This window comes from Syngnathus leptorhynchus, chromosome 1 (genome assembly GCF_054491065.1).
Source record: "Syngnathus leptorhynchus isolate UIUO chromosome 1, UIUO_Slep, whole genome shotgun sequence".
Lineage (NCBI taxonomy): Eukaryota > Metazoa > Chordata > Actinopteri > Syngnathiformes > Syngnathidae > Syngnathus > Syngnathus leptorhynchus.
Genome location: NC_141195.1, coordinates 1,100,484 through 1,121,567, shown reverse-complemented (window position 1 = coordinate 1,121,567; position 21,084 = coordinate 1,100,484). Strand labels below are relative to the sequence as shown.

The following is a 21,084-nucleotide window of genomic DNA, read 5'->3' as shown; positions in this document are numbered from 1 at the left end:
GACGTACAGGTGCAGTTTTTAGCAGCGATGGCATCACCATAGTAACCAGCAGCACACTCGTTGCAGCGAGGCCCTGTTGTGTTGTGCATACAGCTCAGACACTCGCCCGTCAGTGGGTGGCAGTTGATGAACAGCATGTTGGGGTCTGTATTGCCGTTGCAATTGCATGGTTGGCATGTGCTGCCCAGCACCATAGGGTTACCATAATATCCGGGAGCGCACCTGTCAAGAGGCCAATGTTAAAAACTTAAAAAAAAAAAAAAAAAGTAAAATAAAAAAAAGAAATTGTGCAGTCAGCATGTTACAATAGTGTGGTTTTGTAGTAATACTTGGAATACTTTTGTGCAAGTATTATTAAAATGTAAAATGTGGTGCTTTTTATTTTTAAGTTGTGCTTTTATTATACGTGCACGTGTGGACTATGATGAAAGAAAGGGATATAAGGTAAATAACGTGACAATGACGAGAGAATGACAAGAGGGAACTTGTCACGTTTAATGGCGAACTTGCCTGACTATTTGATTTGGATACAGAAGATGAGGACTTTGATGGATTTGCGTATTAATATCGATTAACAATGTGAGTACAATACAGTAAATAGTAGAATAAAGGACAACTGAACTCACTGTTTTGCTCCTGTGATGTTTTTTTGTTTTGTTTTTTACCGTAAATCATGGCATACATGCGGTGCATTATTGTGTGGATTAAGTAAAGAAGAGGCCCCACAGTTGAGTCTGCCTGCGCCTTTTAACCCGAAGTGCCTTATGGTGCGGAAAATAAGGTAGTGTTTTAAATGGACGATATAAAGACCGTACCAAGTTAAATGACTCGCGTGAGTGATTTAATTTCAGTGACTAATTTAAAAGCGTTTGATGAGAAGTCAGAACAGCACTCCATTGTACGACCACAGATCAGTAAGGGCTGTTTAATCTTTATTTAAAAAAATTCTAAACACCTGGACAAGACACAAGTGGCTGAGGGAGCTGATTGGAAGACACAGGGGGGTGGGGCTAACGACAACAGGTGGAAACAATTACTTGACGAGACAGACATTGACGATGAGAAGAACAAGGAAATGTGACAATGAACAAAAATAACACAAACCAAAGTCCAAATCAAAACCAAATAAACTAAGGCCATGACAGACTTCTTCACCCAGCAGTAGCCCAATTTCCACCGGCACCCTGTCGGGTAACAGCACCAGTAGCGGACGTTGTTAACCTAGGCTACGACCAACCCGGTACAGAAAATCGATTTATTCTCTGCATGTTTTGGTTGGCTTGTTTTATGTCGAAAGCCCTTCCTGACACAATACTCATTTATCCAGGCTTGGGACTGGCACTCAGAATGTACTGGCAGAATGTATACTCAGTAGTTCTAAAGCAAACAATGTTCTAATTTTCCTACTTCCACTGTTCTGTTAATGTGCTAATTGTTATTTTGTTAGCTTACCTTTCACAGTGCGGTCCCGCGTAACCGGGCATGCACAAGCAATGCATGTGCTCGTTTTTCTCCACGCAACCAAGGGCGAAACTGCAGACACAAAGTTAGTCAGTGCAGATGCGACGGTCTCAGATATTTTTTTGTAGTACTGACTTGTTTGATGTTTCTGTTAGTGGACATGGACAACCGGAACACGACAGCAGCTGCCCATCAACATTGTTGCTGACAAAACCACCCTGGCATTTTTCACAATGGTCACCAGCAGTGTTGTGTTGACAGTTCTGGCAGACACACAAGCACACAGAACAACAAAACAGATAGAAATTAGAATTAGAAAACAAATATATAAAGCATATATAAAGTGATAAATATAGAAGTTGAGTGAAATAACGACATCTATAGTTCTAAAATGATCAAAAATGTATTTGCAAATTCACTGGGGAAAACTATAAGTGAGAATCGCGGGCCACATCGTAGTCATAGTTTCCCTCGGGGGGCCATTATGATTGTCAACGTCTTCTATATACAGTATAGGTTACAAAACAAACAGATGAATAACTAGTTTTGAAATCAGAGACTGGTAAAAACTGCTCAAATATTTCAAAAAGACTAATAGTAATAAAAATTGCAAGCAATGTCTCTATTTTAAGTTAAGACAATTTGTAATTTTAGCAATGACACAAAATTGATGCAAAATTTTCTTTGCAGGCCATATAAAATGAAGTGGCGGGTCGTGTCTGGCCCTTGAGTTTGACACATATGCTTTAGAGGGAAAAGGACCACTCGATAGAAGTGAAAGAACTTGTGGATAGCTGCTGGTATAGATAATCAAGAATGTTCTCTTTTTATACTTACCGTATTTTCCGCACTATAAGGCGCACTTAAAAACCACAGTGCACCTTATAATACAGATGGCTTTATGTATGGATCAATTGATGAATTTGTCGATCCATACTGGTTGTATACAATGCTCTGCCAAAACGTTTCAGTACGTTTTAGTACAGCTCGTAAATTACAAGGTTGCGTCACTTTCAGCATTACGGCAACCGTGGTCAGGGGCGTCACCGAAGTAAGCTACTACTGGTCGATCACATGGCATTTAAAAATAAAAATAATTTCTATAGGCTAGAATTGCTTGATTGACATACATGTAAGCCTATCGGGAGGCACACAGTGAACCCCCCCCCCTCACCGCAGCACATAGACACCAAAGCTATGAAGCTAATCAACACATTACGCATCAAAGCATGCACTCGCTTTTTTCTTTTTGACTAAAGAAAGTTTATGACCAGCAAAAATGAGTGGGGTTGCTGGACCAAGTAAGAAGCCAAACCGAATCCCATCGCTTGATTGACATCCAGGTAAGCAATCACAGTGAACCCCCCCCCATCTTTCTCGGGTTAATTTAGCATAAGAGCATTTACATCACTAAACACAAGTGATCGACTGTGATGATGGGCAGTTTTTACATGAAAATTATGAAAACATGCATTGTTCCCTACTGGTGTTTAATATAAGGTGACTAAAACACGTAGATTTAGCTATCCATCCATTATCCAAATCATTTATCCTTACAAGTCTTTGATGAAAGAAAACTGTTGTGAACTGAAATTTTGCAATGTGTTTTATTTAAGTTAGTGAGAGGCATGGGGTAATTTTTCCCACACACTGTTGTAGGTATGAACACTCGTTATTATTGCACTACAATATATTCATTTATCCTTACACGTCTTTAATAAAAGAAAACTGTTGTGAACTGAAATGTTCAGTGTACGTCTGAACACATTATTACTGCACTACAATAAATTTTGTTGCTGTAACAGTCTTTTCTACCACTTTTGCAAAAGTTACCTTAACACTGAGTAGATGTAATGGATGCAAATAAGTTGTCAGTGTTAAAATTAACTCATTAGGTGTTGAATTAACACTACCAAGATTTGTAGTGTATGTTCTGCACTGAACTCACCATGCAGATTCCTGAGCCGTCCAAACACTTGTCCGAATGTCCATGACAGTTGCATGGCACACATTTTCCCAGGAAGAGTCCTATGGCATCCCTGTAGAACCCTGGAGCACATTCCTGTGCAAACAAATGTTGAAAGGAAAAAAAGAGTACAGATGAAAGAAATGTTGCCCGTTTAAACCTAAACCTGTCTAGGTGGGCACCTCCTCACCTGACAAGAGTCTCCCAGATAGTTGGCAGGACACATGCAGAGCTCCACATTGTTGGCATGGCGACCAGCTGGTAAGCTCTCAGCACCCTCAAGCACAGCGCCGCGGAGCGACACCGACTGGGCTGAGTGGGAATGAAGGGCTCGGATCTGCAGAGACTCCAAAGCCAACAGAACCATCATTAGCTCTTCTCTAGAGACGATGTTGCCAGTCTGAGCGTGTCGAAAACTTCCCTGTGGGAGGCAGCGGGGAGCATGCGTTATAAAATTCCTACTTTGGACTTTGAAAAGTACTTTGATGGCCGACTTTACCTCAACCATGTGCACAATTCCCAAATGCGGCTCTGCAGGAGAATAATATTCACGCTCCAAAAATACCAATGTCATCTGGTTGCCCTACAGAAACACACGCACACACCCAGACATGCATTTTTGTACTGATCATGAATAGATAAACATGTCACAGCTCTGCTCTGCTCTCGCTGTGCTGGCCCGCTGACGCCCTCGTGCTGCAGAAGCGCGTAGTTCGCATTGGATCTGCGGTAATCAGTGCTGATCGCTGCTACCTGTGCCCTTGTTACCAGCTGATTAGGGCGTGTATTTAAAACCTGCAAGCCCATCAGTCTGCCTTGATACACGTATGCCTGCCACCTGTTTCTGCTATGCCTCCTGATTTCCATTTGCCTGATTCGCTGTGTATAGTGATGCCTGTTTCCTGATTCACTGTTTAGCATAAGCCTGTTTTTATGATCTGCTCTTGACTCGGTTTGGCTCAACCTTCTGCCTGTCTCCAACCACGTGTTTGCTATGCCCGTCTGCTTCGATGACACACGCCACGTGCTCACTGACCGGCTCGTCAGCTTGCCTCGTCATCCTACTCTGTCTGCATTCCAGCCCTTCTTGTCTCTTGAGTGTGTGTGTGTGTGTGTGTGTGTGTGTGTGTGTGTGTGTGTGTGTTTATGCACACACATGCACGCACGCGTACCTTTAGGATGATATCAGGTTGTGGAGGTTCTACAGGAGGAGACCAGACGTCTCCTCTCAAACTCTGCGTGTGAAGATGATATCTCAGGTAACCTTCGTAAGATGACACCTTGTCTCCCAGGTAGGTCTTGGGCGCATACCAGTGAAGGTTCTGGTACACATCAGGAATGTCGCTAAGGTCAGCTTCCACCAAGTCCTGATCCGGATACACGTTGACTGGCACTTCCTCTTTGTCAGCACTGAGCAGCACCCAACCTTCCATGTTCATGATCTTCGAGAATAAGAGAAACAAGGAAGATCGTGAAGATAATCCCACCAAAGGTAGGACCTTCAAAGGTGTGTACACATTTATTTTGGTCAACCTCGCTGTATCGTTTGTCTGAACTCCTGCAGCGTTCCGTGGCATGGAAGCAGAAGCAGCTGGTGCAACCTTTGGGGTTGGTTGGGTCCAAGTGGAATGTACCAACTCTGCATTGATCACAGCGAGAACCCTGGACGTTCGCCTAATGGTGGTATGTGTGAGTGGGGGGGGGGGGGGAATATGGGTTGGGAACGGTTGCACACAGATTGCATAATTTGTCATCAAAATCCCAAATAAGTGCTTCGACCCCTCCATAAAGTTTACATAAAACAGCTGTGCCATGTGTGATGCCACACAAAAGCTCAATTCATATTATAATGTAATACCAGCAAATCTACAAAAACACTGAATGGAAATAATTTACTATTTTTATTTTATGCTCACCTTGCACAGACATTGTCCAGTGAAAGAGTTGCACACTTCTTCCTCAGTTCCTGCCTCATTGCAGTCACATGGTTGGCAATTTGGATAACCATGGAAACCGGATGCACAGCGGTCACACTGGCGGCCCATCACGTTGTTCTTACATCTTGAATGTGTTTTACAGAAATAAAATATTAATAGGGCTGGTACACATCAGGAATGTCACTAAGGTCGAACATAATAGGGCTACACAAGTTATAAAAAAAATAATCACTATTGTTCCATGTACACTAGCAGCCCATGCAATATGTATATTGCATAAACATGTGGTAAGTTTTTTTTGGGAATGTACCGTATTTTCCGCATCATAAGGCGCTTTGGGTTAAAAGGTGCGGACTCAATTCCGGGGGCTTTTCTTTACTTAATCCACACATAGGACGCACTGTACATGCTATAATTTACGGTAAAAAAAAAAATCACGGGAGCAAGACAGAGTTCAGTTGTACTTTATTCTACTATTTTTTCATGTACTGTACTCCCATTATTAATCGATAATACACAAATTCATCAAGTCCTCATCTTCTGTATCAAAATTAAACAGTGAACAGTTGGGGAAGTTAGCCATTAAACATAGGTTCAGCAATGATTCTGGCTTTCAAGAAAGCTTGAGTTGTTCGTCGTAAGAATGTCTCTTTGTTGATGCCATTTTAAAGGGTCCTAATGGTGTATGCTTTGCACAAACAATGGTATTTATTGATCAATGGTGGCAGAGGTTTGTGCTCTACGTGCTACGTACAATCCTCTGATTGGTTTTCTGCCCCAATCTACGTAAAATGTAATGGCCTCTGATTGGTTCATCGGGTTTACATATTACGCTAGTATATTACGTTTCTATGTGGCAGAAGTCACACAAAACAACTTTACAGATTTTGGAATTCGATCCACACAAACGGCGCACCGTCGTTTTTTTTTTAATTAAAGGTGCGCCTTATGGTGCAGAAAATACGGTAGGCTTTTATCTAAAAACTACCAGTCAGACACAAACCTAATTGATCATTTCCATCCAATCATTGAACATTATCAAGGGTAATTAGTGTGAAGGTGAAGACCTTCACACTATTGTTAGTGTGAAGGTGAAGACCTTCACACTATTGTTATTCTACTTTTTTAGTGTGAAGGTGAAGACCTTCACACTATTGTTATTCTACTTTTTTGTTGTGCCCACTTTTTTGACGCTTAACTACTTCCACATACTTCAACCGATTAACTCCGTTCCACTTTTCACTTATTCCAAATATTCATGACATGGGTGCTCACATTTTTTTCATTCAAAGAATTTTCCGTTTTCACAAAATTCACAAATTTCCGGCAATTTTTGCCCCATTCATTCTTAAAGGCAGATTCAACATTTCACATTTACGTTGTTCCAGTTTGAAATTCACATAATTCAACACATTCAAATCACATTGGGGACATTCCCGAACTTGCCAAATTCAAAAATGTCACGTTTTCACGTTTCAAATTTTCACAAAATTTCGCAAAATTTCACAAAATTTCGTTTTTCACTTCTAATTTCTACATACTTCAACCGATTCAACTCGTTCCAACTTTCAACTGTTCATCTTTTGCCTACCTATTCCACACCTTTCCATTTAGCAAAAATTTCACATTTTTCAAATTCGAACTTCAACCAAAATTTCCTTTTTCCACTCTAATTTCTACATTTTTCAACCGATTCAACCCATTCCAACTTTCAACTCATCATATTCTTCCTCCCTATTCCCCAAATTCACACTTACCATAAATTCCACATTTTCAAATTTGAAATTCAACCAAATTTTCCAAAATTTCCTTTTTCCACTCTAATTTCTACATTTTTCAACCGATTCAACCCATTCCAACTTTCAACTCATCATATTCTTCCTCCCTATTCCCCAAATTCACACTTACCATAAATTCCACATTTTCAAATTTGAAATTCAACCAAATTTTCCAAAATTTCCTTTTTCCACTCTAATTTCTACATTTTTCAACTGATTCAACCCATTCCAACTTTCAACTCTTCATATTCTTCCTCCCTATTCCCCAAATTCACACTTACCATAAATTCCACATTTTCAAATTTGAAATTCAACCAAATTTTCCCAAATTTCCTTTTTCCATTCTAATTTCTACATTTTTCAACCGATTGAACTTGTTTCAACATCATTCTTCAGCATTCCCTGAGTATTTATTCAACTTTTTCACCTTCACACGCAATTTCTTCAGGAATTGCAAATTCTAGTTATTCCTGTCCTTTATTAGTGTGAAGGCGAAGGCCTTCACACTATTGTTATTCTACTTTATTTTTCTTATTATTATTATTAAACAATTTATTCCTCCCACTTTTTTGACACCTAACTACTCCCACATGCTTTAACCGATTCACCCCATTCCAACTTTCACACGTTTCAAAAATTCACGGCATGATTCTAGTATTTTATTTGTTCATAACATTTACCGTTTTTGCATAATTAGCAAATTTGTGCCTTAAAATCCCCCATTCATTCTTAATGGCGCATTCAACACGAGCCATGTTCAAGAGTGAGTTCGAATTTTGACATCTGACAACTTTTATCATGATTTCTTTCCTTAACTCATTTATTTTTTATTTATTTATTTTTTATTCATTCATTTATTTATTCATTTAATTTTAATTTAAAAACATCATTTTAATAATTTATTTCAGTCATTTTTATTTCTCGTTTAATAGCATCATTCCACCATTGCAACACTAAGTCACTGTTTAGCTCAGATGCTCCTTTTGTGTGGACCGAATTTCCAAATCTGTGAAGTTGTTTTGTATGGCTTCCGCCACACAGAAGTAATTACAGGCATAATATGTAGACCCGATAAACCAATCAGAGGACATTATGTTTTACGTAGATTGGGGCGGTGAACCAATCAGACGACTGTACGTAATACAACCCTCTTCTATTAACAGCTAACTAGACAAAGACTATGCATATTTTTACGACATTATACATTGCAACTTAAAACAACAATCCAAACATGCTTCCATTGGAGGTAGTATGGCATGGTTAAGAACTCAACAAGAATGTTGAATTTGAAAAAAAAAAACATGTTATTTATTAGGACAGGCAATTTATTTAATTAACATGTACTGGCTTAAGCAGGGAGACACGTCAGGCACTGCAGGATTTGAGTCCCTGACGACATAGTGTGTTACTGATGGTAGTCTTTGTTACTTTGGTCCCAGCTCTCTGCAGGTCATTCACTAGGTCCTTCCGTGATTTTCTGTGATTTTTGTTCACCGTTCTGTGATCATTTTGACCCCACGGGGTGATATTGCATGGAGCCCTAAATTGAAGCCATTATTGACCAAATACTTATTTTCCACCATAATTTGCAAAGAAATTCTTTAAAAATCAGACAATGTGATTTTCTGGAAATTTTTATTTTATTTTGTCTCTCATAGTTGAAGTGTACCTATGATGAAAATTACAGGCATCTCTCATCTTTCAAGGGGGAGAACTTGCACAATTGGTGGCTGACTAAATACTTTTTAGCCCCACTGTATGTACTTGATATCGATCAATACCAAAAGCTCAGGTATCACACAGCTCTTGTAGTCGACTCACTACCATCACTGAAGCTACAAATGGGTGCTCCAAGTTTTTTGTTTTGTTTGACATTTAAAAAAAAAAATACAGCACAGCACAGAGTTTTCCTCTTACCTGCACTGTCCGCTGAGCTTGTCGCAGCTGGCCCCAGGCGCCACAATTCCGGACTGGGAGCAATTGCACACTTCACAGCCAACCACTGGGTGGCAGCCAAATGTCTGCGGCTCGCACTGGGTGCACTCAGGCAGCAGGGTCCGCGGCGGGCAGATGCATTCGCCCGACATTGGCTCACACAGCCTGGTGCCACAGTTACACTCTAAATAAAAATAAGTGGCTAGTAGTTTCTTGTCAAAAATGTTCACACAAATGAAGAATACATATCTATGAATCATGTAATAGTAAAAATGTGCAATAACTGATTCAAACCAGTTTGATGACTGTAATACACCTAAATTTCAATTTTACAAGGACTTCTAGATTCAGAATTTTGGACTCATGTTAACCCCAAAAGCGGGTTGTCTTTTTTTTTTTTTTTTAGAAAGGCATGTTTTTAGGCGGCCAAAGGAGTCTTTTGTTACGTAAATTTAGCTCAGGCATATTATTGGGCAGCCTAAGTGTTGGAATAATCTCGGGGAAGCCTTGGCCTTATCTTTTACGAGTTGACACCTTTGTGTTAACTAAGTTCTTCCTATTTAGCTCCAGGGATTTCTTTTGATCCCCGTCAGTTTTATGTATCCTTCCTGTCCTTATCTTATCTTTGTGTATCGTTCCTGTAAGACGCCTTCACTAACAAGGAGCAGAGCTTCTTTTGCATAGGCTCAAAGGAACTTCATTCCTTTTAGTTAACTGTAGCTTTGATTCATAGATTGTTGTTGATCGGAACTGTTTTTCTTAAATGTTATATACCGTTTGAGGTAGTCGCATTTAACTTATCCCATATTTACTAAATGTTTAAGGAACTGTACATCAGTTACCTCACATTTACTTATATGTATTGAAATGTTTAGGTAGGACTAGTTACTCATTATTATTATGTGTTGTGTTAGTTTGCAAAGGTTTAGTTGCATTGTTCCACATGAAAGCGGGATTCAACGTGCTACGAGTTATCTGATCACAGTTGAGGAGGAGTCGGCCACCCATGGAGAAGACAGCTGGTTGAGGAAAGAGAACAGACTCTGCCATTCCAGTGCGGGGGTCATGGGCCGACAATTAAGTCCTAAATCACACCACACTACATTCATTCATTCATTCATTTTCTGAACCGCTTTGTCCCCACGGGGGTCGCGGGCGTGCTGAAGCCTATCCCAGACGTCATCGGGCAGTAGGCGGGAGACACCCTGAACCGGTTGCCAGCCAATCGCAGGGCACACAGAGACGAACAACCATCCGCACTCGCACTCATACCTAGGGACAATTTAGAGTCTTCAATCGGCCTACCAAGCATGTTTTTGGGATGTGGGAGGAAACCGGAGCACCCGGAGAAAACCCACGCGGGCTCGGGGAGAACATGCAAACTCCATAAAGGGAGGGCCGGAGGTGGAATCGAACCCGCACCCTCCTAACTGTGAGGCGGAAGTGCTACACCACACTACATTCCTTAGCTAATCAGCGTTGCTACAGCCACTATCTCCCCTCCCTTTAGTGTAGCAACACCTCTGTAACCAGGGCAACCAAAACATTAAAAAGAGGAGTACACGGGGTAGGGACCCTGAATTGATGGAGATTGTAACTGAGCTTCCTTTCTTTATCATTCTCCTCGTGAGTAAACTTATTCTGGTTGTCTTCTCCTCTTCGTTCCAGCATGTGATTTAATATCTGATCGTACTTAGACCTGACACTAAGGGGTCCTTTTGCTGTCTGTAATGGTGAATCCTCACACATATCTTATTCTTTTGACATTTTATTAAAAGAAACAATACACAAATGACAATATCAGATGGATTGAGTACGTCTTTTGATGTGAATTGGAAGAGAGATGAAAGCAACTATTTATTCTACTACTGTCTCCAGCGACCCTCTTTGACTTGTGAGTGACTGTGTGGTAGAGGTGCTTCCGCGAACTTCCGAACTCTTTCCGAATCAAAACCAATCCTAGCTAATTGTAACACTGAAAGCAGTGTTAAAGATCAAACAGTTCGACTTCTTATTATCAAACACCTTTAAAGTAGTCACAGAAGTTCATCAATTCACTAGTGCTAATGTTAATGCGCTATTCATTTAGCTTTGTACGTCCTATCATTCATTTACAATACTACTTGAAAATGTATTTAGGACCAAAAAAAAAATCAGGGTCCATGACTAAACCGCGTTCGACCGAAAGCCGCATGGAAAAAGAAGCGTGTAAAATTGAGGTTCAGGTTGTCATGTGCTGTGCCACCTGTCATCTCTTGGTAACGCCCTGTCACTTTGTCTCCATTGACACCGTTCACAGCCACGCCCCTCTATCGAGTCCATCGCCCACGCCCGATCGCCGCCCATCCTGACTATTTGTTCGTCCACTGACCAAGACCGAACGCAGCCTGCCCTGATCCATGCCCGAATACCGATCACAATACAGCAAAGACCCGGAGCTTCCAAAGCCCGATCCTAATTCCTCTATTCAATAAAACAGTGTGTCGCACTTGGTCACTCCGCTCATCTGTCATTCCTGATACAGGTGTAGTTTTCGTCATCTTGTCTTCTATTCGGCCTGTTTACTGAGGACTTCCGACTTGCCCAACATTGATGAAAGATAATTTGCTATCATGTCTAGCTAACGATGCAACACAGTCATGATTTGTTTGTGCAGTTTAGGTTGCAAAAACGTAAGCTGTTTGTAGCTCCGAGTGGCGGTTAGAGTTGCTATGGAATGATGTCAAATGACACTTAATGACATGATAATTTTATACAATGACTAGGAATGAGCTGAAAATGTCGAAGTTGGAATTATACAAATCAATAAGAAAATGTGGAAACTGGGGGTGAATATGTAAAAATTTTGAATTTTTGGCTCTTGAAAATTTTGTGAATTTAGTGAATGGTAAAAAGATTGAAATGGCGCGAATGACCAGATGAAGCTGGAGGTGGAGAGTAGAAAAATAACTGAGTCAAAATAAACGAGTAGTATAGTATTTGAGTAACACAGCAATCGAGTAACACACTAATCAGGTAATAGAGTAATCAAGCATTACAGTAACTGAGTATTCCAGTAATTGAATATTCTGTAAATCGAGTAATAGACCCATCGAGTCATAAGTGCACGAGTAATACTGTAAACTTAGAAATACAGTAATAAAGTAATACAGTAATCGAGTAGTACAGTAATTGAACAGTACAGTAATCGAATAGAACACTAATTGAATAGTAAAGTAATTGAAGAATACAGTAATTGAGTAATAATATTGTAGTACGTGTAGTAGTAGTAGTAGTAGAAGAAGTACTAGTAGTATTTGTTGTAGTATTTGTTGTAGCAGTAGTAGTATTTTGAACGTTTTGACTCAGTCAAAAAAGTGTAGCAATTGCATAAGATAAATGAGAAATGACGCAAATATTTTGTGGGTGTTGTTATGGGGAAAATCTTAAATTTTTGGTAAGTGGGAATTTTTTAAATCAGTAGACATAAGATGACCAGTTTAAAGTTGAAATCGGTCAAAAAATGTAGAAATACATAAGAAAAATGAAAAATGTTGTGTTGTGGGTCTTTTAATGTTAAATTTGTAATGTTAAATATTTTGTAAGTGGCAAATTTGGGAATTGGTAGGCAAAGGCTGAACAGAATAAAGTTGGAATGGTTTGAATCAGTGAAAGAAAATGTAAAAGTTAAATGAGCAAAACAAAAAAAAGTTCCTAATTTTTTAATTTGTGTGGGTCTTGTAATGGGGAAAATGTCGCCTTTTTGGTGGGTGGAAAGTTTTGGAATTGGTAGGCATAAGATGAATAGTTTAAGTTGGGACGGTCTGAATCGGTTCAAAAAATTAGAAGAGAAAAAAAAATTCTGAATTCTTTGTGAGTCTTGTATCGGAGAAAATGTAGAATTTTTGGTAAGTGAAAATTTTTAATCAGCAGGCATAAGATGAACAGTTTGACGATGGATTGGGTTGAATTGGTCAATTGTAAAAAAACAAAATCAACAGTAGATTTTAAAAGATTTGTGGGTCTTTTAAAGGGGAAAAGCTAGAATTTTTGGTATGTGGCAATTTTGGGCATGTTGACAATCATTCCCAACGTGAATTGAATGAGCTGAATGTTGTGAATTTCTCATGGGAATTATGTAAAAGTGAAACGTTGAATGTCCCATTGGAAATGGTAAATTTTGTATTGAAAATTTGTGATTTCTGGGGAAACGGTACATTTCTGGGATGAAGAAAATTTAAGCGGCCTCGCATGAATTTCTGGAATACATTGAAGTTGGTGAGAATTCGTCAAAAAATGTTGAAGCTGTTGAACGCCAAAAAAGTGTGAGGTATAAGAAAGAAGAACAAGAATGTGAATAGTGTAGATTAACATGTGTGAAGACCATCAGCTTTCACACAATAATGCACCTGGCCTAATTAATTTGTTTGACTTTTTTTTATTTGAATTTTGTTTATGAAGCACACTACATCAATAAAAATGTGGATTTCAAATCTTAATATTATGGGCCAATCATAATACCCTTAATACCTTGCAATTGTAAAACAACTTTTTTTTTTTTATTTTGCTATAAATTCCCCTTTGACTCAACATAAATTGTAATACAACACTAATATTTTTTCTTATTCTGATGGACAAAGAAAGGCTGACCTCCAAATTCAGTATTTGCAGAAATGTGGCAATAGTAAGATGACGAGGACATTGAGGTGTTGAATAATTTGCTGGGATACTCACGCCTGCAGTTGGGGAAATCCCAGTATCCCGTGGCACACATGGAGCAGTCTCGACCAATCACATTTGGCTTGCAGCGGCACTGACCACCAAACGATTCACAGGAATCACTCTCTGCACCAACCTCATGACACGCGCACGGAACTGCGCCGTTGTTCACAAAGGCTGACAGTGACGTGGCTATGCGGAGGCAGAAGGGTGATGCGCTGGATGGACTATAGGGTGGGATGAAAGTAACAAGCAAAAATCAATCTTGACTTCCATATGCACTACTGTTCAAAGGTTTGGAATCACTTATAAATGTCCTTATTTTTAAAATAAACTACCTATTTTCCAGTGAGGATAACATCAAACTAATAAGGAACATACTCTATACATTGTTAATGTGGTAAATGACTATCCTAGCTGCAAACATGTGGTTCTTAAATGCATTATCTACATATAACTGGTCAAAAAGGCTCAACAGCGGCTGTACTTGCTGAGGAGGCTGAGGAAGTTTGGAATGTGTCCCAAGATCCTCAGCAACCTCTACAGCTGCATCATCCAGAGCATCATGACCAGCTGCATCTCCGTGTGGTACAGCAGCTGTACCGCTGCGGACCGCAAGCGACTGCAGAGAGTGGTGAGGACGGCAGAGAAAATCCCCCAGACTCCGCTGCCCTCCCTGCAGGGCATCCACAGGGTCCACAGGACCTTAAAGACCCCACCCACCCCCAACATGAACTGATCACACTTCTGCCCTCAGGCCGGAGGTACAGAAGTGCAAAATGTAAAACCTCCCGTTTCAAGAACACTTTCTTTCCCACGGCCATTAGACTCTTAAACAGCTGACCAGATCACTACCTCAGTCACTGATCTGCACTTTATACTGTACATTGTTTACACTTACTTTGTTTTTCCACTGCATTCTCCGCTGTTTACCGGTACATTCACTATAACTCTCACAACTGTTGCATAATGCCATTTTTGCACTCGCCTATATTGCACATCCCTCAGTAGTTGTATATATTGTGTATATATTGTGTGTTTTTTATATTTTGTGTTTTCACATTGGATCCGACTGCCCTTATTTATATTTAAGATTCAGTATGATCCAATGATCCAATGATCCAATTATTCTATTTTGATCCTCATTACCTTGTCTGGCATTCTAACGGACAGTGAAAGAATTTCATTGTACAAAGAAAAGTGCTTTCCTTTTGTACACATGACAATAAACGCTTTGAATCTTGAATATAGGTGTATAAAGGCCCATTTCCAGAAACCATCGCTATCGCGATCACTCAGTCAGGACCGCCGATTACCGGCGCCGATGATCATGCGATAACCTTTTCAAATTTTGAATGCGTGTCCCTCGAAAGGCTTACACAATTAGTTAGTGCGGCTAAACAAACAACATGTTTACTTGACCCGCTTCCAACCAAACTACTTAAAGAATTATTTCAAATCTTAGGACCGTCCGTTCTAAATATAATTAATCTGTCTATCTCCTCTGGGATAGTGCCTACAGCCTTTAAAACCGCTATCATTAAACCGCTACTTAAGCGACCAAATCTTGACCCGGACTGTCTCGGTAACTATAGGCCAGTTTCAAATCTCCCATTCATAGCAAAACTGCTTGAAAAAGTAGTAGCGCAGCAGCTTGTTGATTACATGGTCGCTAATAATCGATATGAATCTTTTCAGTCTGGGTTTAAAGCTAATCATTCCACTGAGACAGCACTTGCTAAAGTGACTAATGATCTCCTCTTAGCTATGGATTCAAATACTTCGTCGGTATTGTTACTACTAGATCTTAGTGCTGCCTTTGACACTGTTGACTTCAATATTTTGTTAGAGCGTCTTAAAGGTTGTGTTGGTATTTCGGGGTCAGCACTAGACTGGTTTCGTTCGTATCTATCAGACAGGACGCACCGAGTGGTCCATGGCAATGCGTCCTCTGAGCTCTATAAAGTTACGTGTGGTGTCCCACAGGGATCGGTGCTAGGACCACTTCTATTTAATATTTATATGACTCCGCTTGGGGACATAATACGTAAATATAATGTTAGTTTTCAATGTTATGCGGATGACACCCAATTATATATGCCATTATCAATGACAGATCCGCGGGACTGTTGTAATCTTGAGGCATGCCTTGCAGAGATCAAGCAATGGATGTCTCTCAACTTCCTTCGTCTGAACCCAGATAAAACTGAGATGTTGATAATTGGTCCAGCTCGTTATCAACATTTATTTAAGGAAACCGCTATAACTCTGGATAGCCGTATTATCACTCAGAGTGATACTGTAACTAATCTCGGGGTAATATTTGACCAAACGCTCTCCTTTCAACAGCATATTAAAAATATAACCAGAATAGCATTTTTTCACCTTCGTAATATTGCTAAGATTCGCCCAATCCTCTCGACCAGTGATGCCGAAATTATTATACATGCATTTATCACGTCGCGCCTGGACTACTGTAATGCATTATTCTCTGGTCTTCCCAAGTCCAGCATCAAAAGTCTACAGTTAGTGCAAAATGCTGCTGCGAGGCTGCTCTCACGGACAAGAAAATTTGATCACATTACCCCAATATTAGCCAATTTACATTGGCTCCCGGTCCATTTAAGATGTGACTTCAAAGTTCTTTTGTTAACCTATAAATCATTGCATGGCTTAGCGCCTTCATATCTCGTCGACTTAGTTGTTCCTTATGTTCCGTCTCGTAACCTTCGTTCGCAAAACGCTAGTTTTTTAGTGACACAGAGGGCCAAGAAAATGTCTGCAGGGGCTAGAGCATTTTCCATTCGGGCTCCAGAGCTCTGGAATGCCCTGCCAATGGATATTAGAACTGCTACCTCAGTAGAAACATTTAAGACACGTTTAAAGACGTATTTCTATGATGTGGCCTTTAACCTCTCCCCGACCCCACTCCCCCACCCCTCCCCGGCTGGGGAGGTGGTTAGGTGACACCCATGCTGACGATGGCTATCTAGATTCTCGTGGACCAATTCACCATGAGGGAACTGCAGTGGAATACCCTCCTGGAGGACACTGCCAGGACAATCGAAGGCACCTCCGACAGCTCTTGGCTTTGGCCTGGGCATCCACTTTTTGGTTTCCATATGATGTATTTTATGTGCCCTCTTTGCATCCATTGCAGCCTGGTGATCCTGAAAGGGGGATCCTTCCATCTGTGGTCCCTTCTCAAGGTTTCTCATTTTTCCCCTTGTAGGGTTTTTTTGAGTTTTTCCTTGCCCTTTTGGGAGCCTAAGATCAGGGGATGCTTTGAGAATTATTGTCAATTGATTGTCTATGTGAAGCCCTTTGAGACTGCTTGTGATTTAGGGCTATACAAATAAACTTGACTTGACTTGACTTGACTTAATGTTTAGAGGTCCATTTTGTTTGTTAATTGTGTTAGAAGGCTAATGGATGATTAGGAAACCCTTGAAAACCCTTGTGCATGTGTGTTAGTTTTCATGGAAAACACAAAATTACCAAACTGACCCCAAACCTTTGAATGGTAGTGTATTTGTGAAATGAAGGCTTTAGTTACATTCTGTAGTGTATAGAAGGGGTCTACAATTACTACTGTTTGCTAGCAATTTGACATACACTTTTGAAACAAGTATATTTCTTTAATTTAATTTTATTCTTTATTCTTTAATGATGGTAGGTGAATTAACCACTCTAAATTGTCATTTGGTGTGATTGTGAGTGTGAACAGTTGTTTTTCTGTATGTACCCTGCAAGTGGCTGGCAACCTGTTCAGGGTGTACCCCGTTTACTGTTCAGGGACTGCTTAGATAGACTCCTGCATGCCCACGACCCTTATGAGGATGAAGCGGTTCAGAAACTGGCTGGATCAATGAAATAAAGTGTGTAGTTGAGTGTGTGTTAAGCCCAATTTAGAGACTATAAACTGTTATACATGTCAGCTGTGGTGCAACAAAACACTAAAGGTACTGTATAGTCAGAATTGAGCAATTTTCCATCTTTTGATCAGAAACAAAGTGTGGTGGACAGCAACAATATTTTTTCTTGCTTCTCTGGTATTTTGCCCCCTTTTTCCCCACTGAAATTACACCTTCACCAAATATGATCATGATCTAGGAGCAGTTAATTTCTTATTTTTTTATTTACAAGGATTGCAAATAAACTTGACGTGACCAATTCAATTTCTATTCATCGCAAAAAGAAATGTTGCATCGGTTCACAAATTGAGTCCCGGAATAAATTAAGTCCATGAGTTGAGGTTCTACAATAACTGGTAGTGAGAGTCAGAGTGGTCATTGACTCACTTGATGAAGAAGCTGTTCAGGCCGCAGTTGCTAATGAAGTCATAGGATTTGTCCAGAGGCTCCTCATTCAGGTAGTTGGGGCTGTAGCTAGACTCAGGCACCACTAGCACGTAGTCCTGGAAAGACACATAAAAGACATCCACATCCAGGAAGGACCATGCTGGGGGCTGCATGAGAGTGAGGTAAAACGTGTAGGACACTTCAAAGGTAAGATGACGACATGACCTTGATTGAGTGTTATTTCACTTGCGGTTTGTCATGCAGAGTGCATCACAGCGACATCACAAGAGACGACCTACACTCTACATTCTTATTTTCCAGTTCCCCTCACTCGCTTCCTATGTTTTTACTTTACTTTTGGCAGTGTACTATCTTTTTTTTTTTTTTTAAGCTGCGAACCATCAATCCTTGCCCTTTTCAACCACGTCACTGCTCGGAATTCAGCGGGGGTCTGTGGCTGCTGTCAAACGTCGTTCACAGGGCACAGAAGTATGGCTTCTGATAAACAGGTTTGTACTGCTCCATGCACCACCTGCACCCTTCTTTTAGAGAGGCTGTCTCTACTAGAGGGACATGTCCGCCAGCTAGAGCAGAACAACCCGCTAACCATAGATGTGGCGGACACAAATGCAGGCTGTAGCCAGCCCGCTAGCCCGGTAAGCATTAGCCCTAGACGGCTTGCTAACTGCGATGAGCCTCTAAAGACGCATAGTCGTCCCAATCCACCTCGGTCTACTGGCTCTCGCATCTTGGTCATACGTGACTCCATTACCCGCAACATCACTGAAAAATCCAGTCACAGTAATTCCTAATGGTATTCCTGGAGCCAGAGCACTCGCCATTGAAGCTAAGGAACAGGCTCGCAAAACGCCTAGTCAACCACAAACCACCACCAACACTTGTTACTCAAATATTGTGATACACGTCTGCTCCAGTATTACTAAGATGTGGCAATCAGAGAAAAACATAAAGAGGTCTTGGAATCGGCATCAAGTAATTGCCTCCGGCCCCTTGCCTAGCTGGTTTCTGTAAAAATTAGGGACTGCAATTTGTAGATAACTGGTCTTTCTGGGGCCGTCCTGGCCTGCTGAGGATGGACGGCCTTCACACTAACCATGAAGGCGCCAATACCCTCTTTAGGAACAGATTACTGTTTGAGCCGTTTGTGACTGTAAGGTTAACTAGCGCGACGCTAATCTCTTATGATGCACATAGCTCTTTGTGTAGACTAGAGCATCACGATTTGCATAGTGTTGCATGCATTGACACACTTTCTATTGACGTAGAAGAAAATAAGTCTAGTCACTCCACCCTGACCGGTCTCATTGATGACATGGCGCTTGCCTCTAACATTAGGTATGTGCCAAAAATCAGATTCCTGTGGTCGTCTCCTCCCATCGCAATAATAACCATTTGAAATGCAATGCGGGACTGAGACAATGCAATCTCGTTCATATTTTGTTTAAAAATTCGCATATGGTTACAAACTCTGATCAACTATTAGACTTAAACTCAGTTTTCTGACGATTAGATCACTCCACGAAAGCGCTACAAGTTAATGACCTCATTAGAAACCGTAATCTTTGCGAGATCTGATTAAAACCTAATGAATTGAATTGCAGAGGAAACTTTGTGAGCTCTCATATTCTGTGTCCTTTTAAGTAGGGTGGCGGTGTAGCCCTTGTGTTCAACTCTGATCTCAGACTTAGCCCTCACTCGAATAATGAATTTAAAACTTTTGAAGTTCTTGTCTTGTTGTTATCTACCGTCTACCCATCGCTTACCGCATTTTTTGGACTAAAAGTCGCTCCGGAATATAGGTCGCATTAGCCATAAAATGCACACTAACGTGAAAAAAAACCCCATATATAAGTCGCTCTGGAGTATAAGTCGCATTTTGGGGGTAATTTATTCGACAAAATCCAACACCAAGAACAGACATGAACGAGCAACAACAGGCTAAACGATAGGTATGCTCACGTGACAAACACAAACGAAGAGCTGAGAACAGGCCTGACATAACATTCAGCGTTATTCTAATAACTATTACACGTAAAACCATCTGTGGCACTCCAATTCATTAAATCCATCGATCGTCCTTTATGTCAACAACCGGGTGCGCGCCGCTGACGGCAGTCGCACTTCAAAATATTCCACAGGCCCATACAACAATATGTAAACTATATACATATCAAATAACTATTATATAAGAAATAATATTATCAAACCATCTGTGTCACTCCAAATCATTAAATCAATCGATCAAATTCCTTGTCCTTCGTCAACAACGCCGCACGTCCGCCCTGACCCTAACCCTAACCATTTGTCAATAACGCAGCGCATGCGCCCTGACATCAGCCTCATCGTTATTCCACAGATACAAATAGTATACAACTATATTGTAGCGTTAACAAAGTCAACTTCCAGGCGTGCAGCAGCGTGGACTTCCATCTCCGGAGGTGGCATTTCCAGCCACGGAGGTGGAAGAGAGCTCCATAGAATAGCGTAACGTTAACAAAGTACAAGCAAAGGCGTGGGTTTGGTAAACGGCTCTTTATTTAATATAACAAGAGTTCAACGAGCCAACAACTACTGAACTGTAACGATAAAAACATATACAAGTTGCTACACGAAATAAAATGGAGCCTCGGTTTTCGAACGTCCTGGTTCTCGAACAAATTGGTATTCGAACAAAAAATTCTAGATTTTTTTGCTCGGATAATAAATTTGCCTCCTCTGGCAGTGTGCCAACAGTCTTTAAGAACACTATTATTCATTCATTACTTAAGCAACCAAACCTCGACTTGGACTGTCTCAGTAATTATAGGCTGGTTTCAAATCTCCTGCTCATTGAAATAATTCTTGAGAATGTCGTAGCGCAACATCTACATGATTATATGGTTGCTAACAATTGATTTGAACCTTTTTAGTCTGGTTTTAGGGCTGACTACTCTACTGAGACAACTTTTGCTAAAGTGACGAATGTTAGGGTTTATAGATTAGTTTGA

At 40.5% G+C, this 21,084-nt stretch overlaps 1 protein-coding gene and 1 pseudogene across 7 annotated transcripts in view; one reads left to right on the top strand and one right to left on the bottom strand.

Annotated features, from left to right (window-relative positions):
* lama5 (laminin, alpha 5) overlaps nucleotides 1–21,084 on the bottom strand; it is a 237,792-nt gene that overhangs the window by 91,896 nt on the left and 124,812 nt on the right. For 4 of the 6 annotated variants that reach the window (XM_085923196.1, XM_085923214.1, XM_085923184.1 and 1 more), the window contains 11 exons: nucleotides 18,077–18,192; nucleotides 13,791–14,002; nucleotides 9,060–9,261; nucleotides 5,344–5,488; nucleotides 4,961–5,101; nucleotides 4,600–4,869; nucleotides 3,618–4,010; nucleotides 3,410–3,523; nucleotides 1,597–1,724; nucleotides 1,453–1,533; nucleotides 8–222 (listed from right to left, as the gene is read on the bottom strand). In XM_085923196.1, coding sequence (XP_085779322.1) covers nucleotides 8–222; nucleotides 1,453–1,533; nucleotides 1,597–1,724; nucleotides 3,410–3,523; nucleotides 3,618–4,010; nucleotides 4,600–4,869; nucleotides 4,961–5,101; nucleotides 5,344–5,488; nucleotides 9,060–9,261; nucleotides 13,791–14,002; nucleotides 18,077–18,192 — 2,017 coding nt within the window. The remainder of the gene's footprint in view (nucleotides 1–7; nucleotides 223–1,452; nucleotides 1,534–1,596; nucleotides 1,725–3,409; nucleotides 3,524–3,617; nucleotides 4,011–4,599; nucleotides 4,870–4,960; nucleotides 5,102–5,343; nucleotides 5,489–9,059; nucleotides 9,262–13,790; nucleotides 14,003–18,076; nucleotides 18,193–21,084) is intronic. The other 2 variants (XM_085923231.1, XM_085923205.1) reach the window with 1 other exon arrangement.
* On the top strand, nucleotides 2,682–19,245 carry LOC147061375 (uncharacterized; annotated as a pseudogene). Its single transcript, XR_015066745.1, has 5 exons — nucleotides 2,682–2,804; nucleotides 4,720–4,919; nucleotides 4,992–5,110; nucleotides 9,992–11,601; nucleotides 18,468–19,245. The product of XR_015066745.1 is annotated as an uncharacterized LOC147061375 (transcript).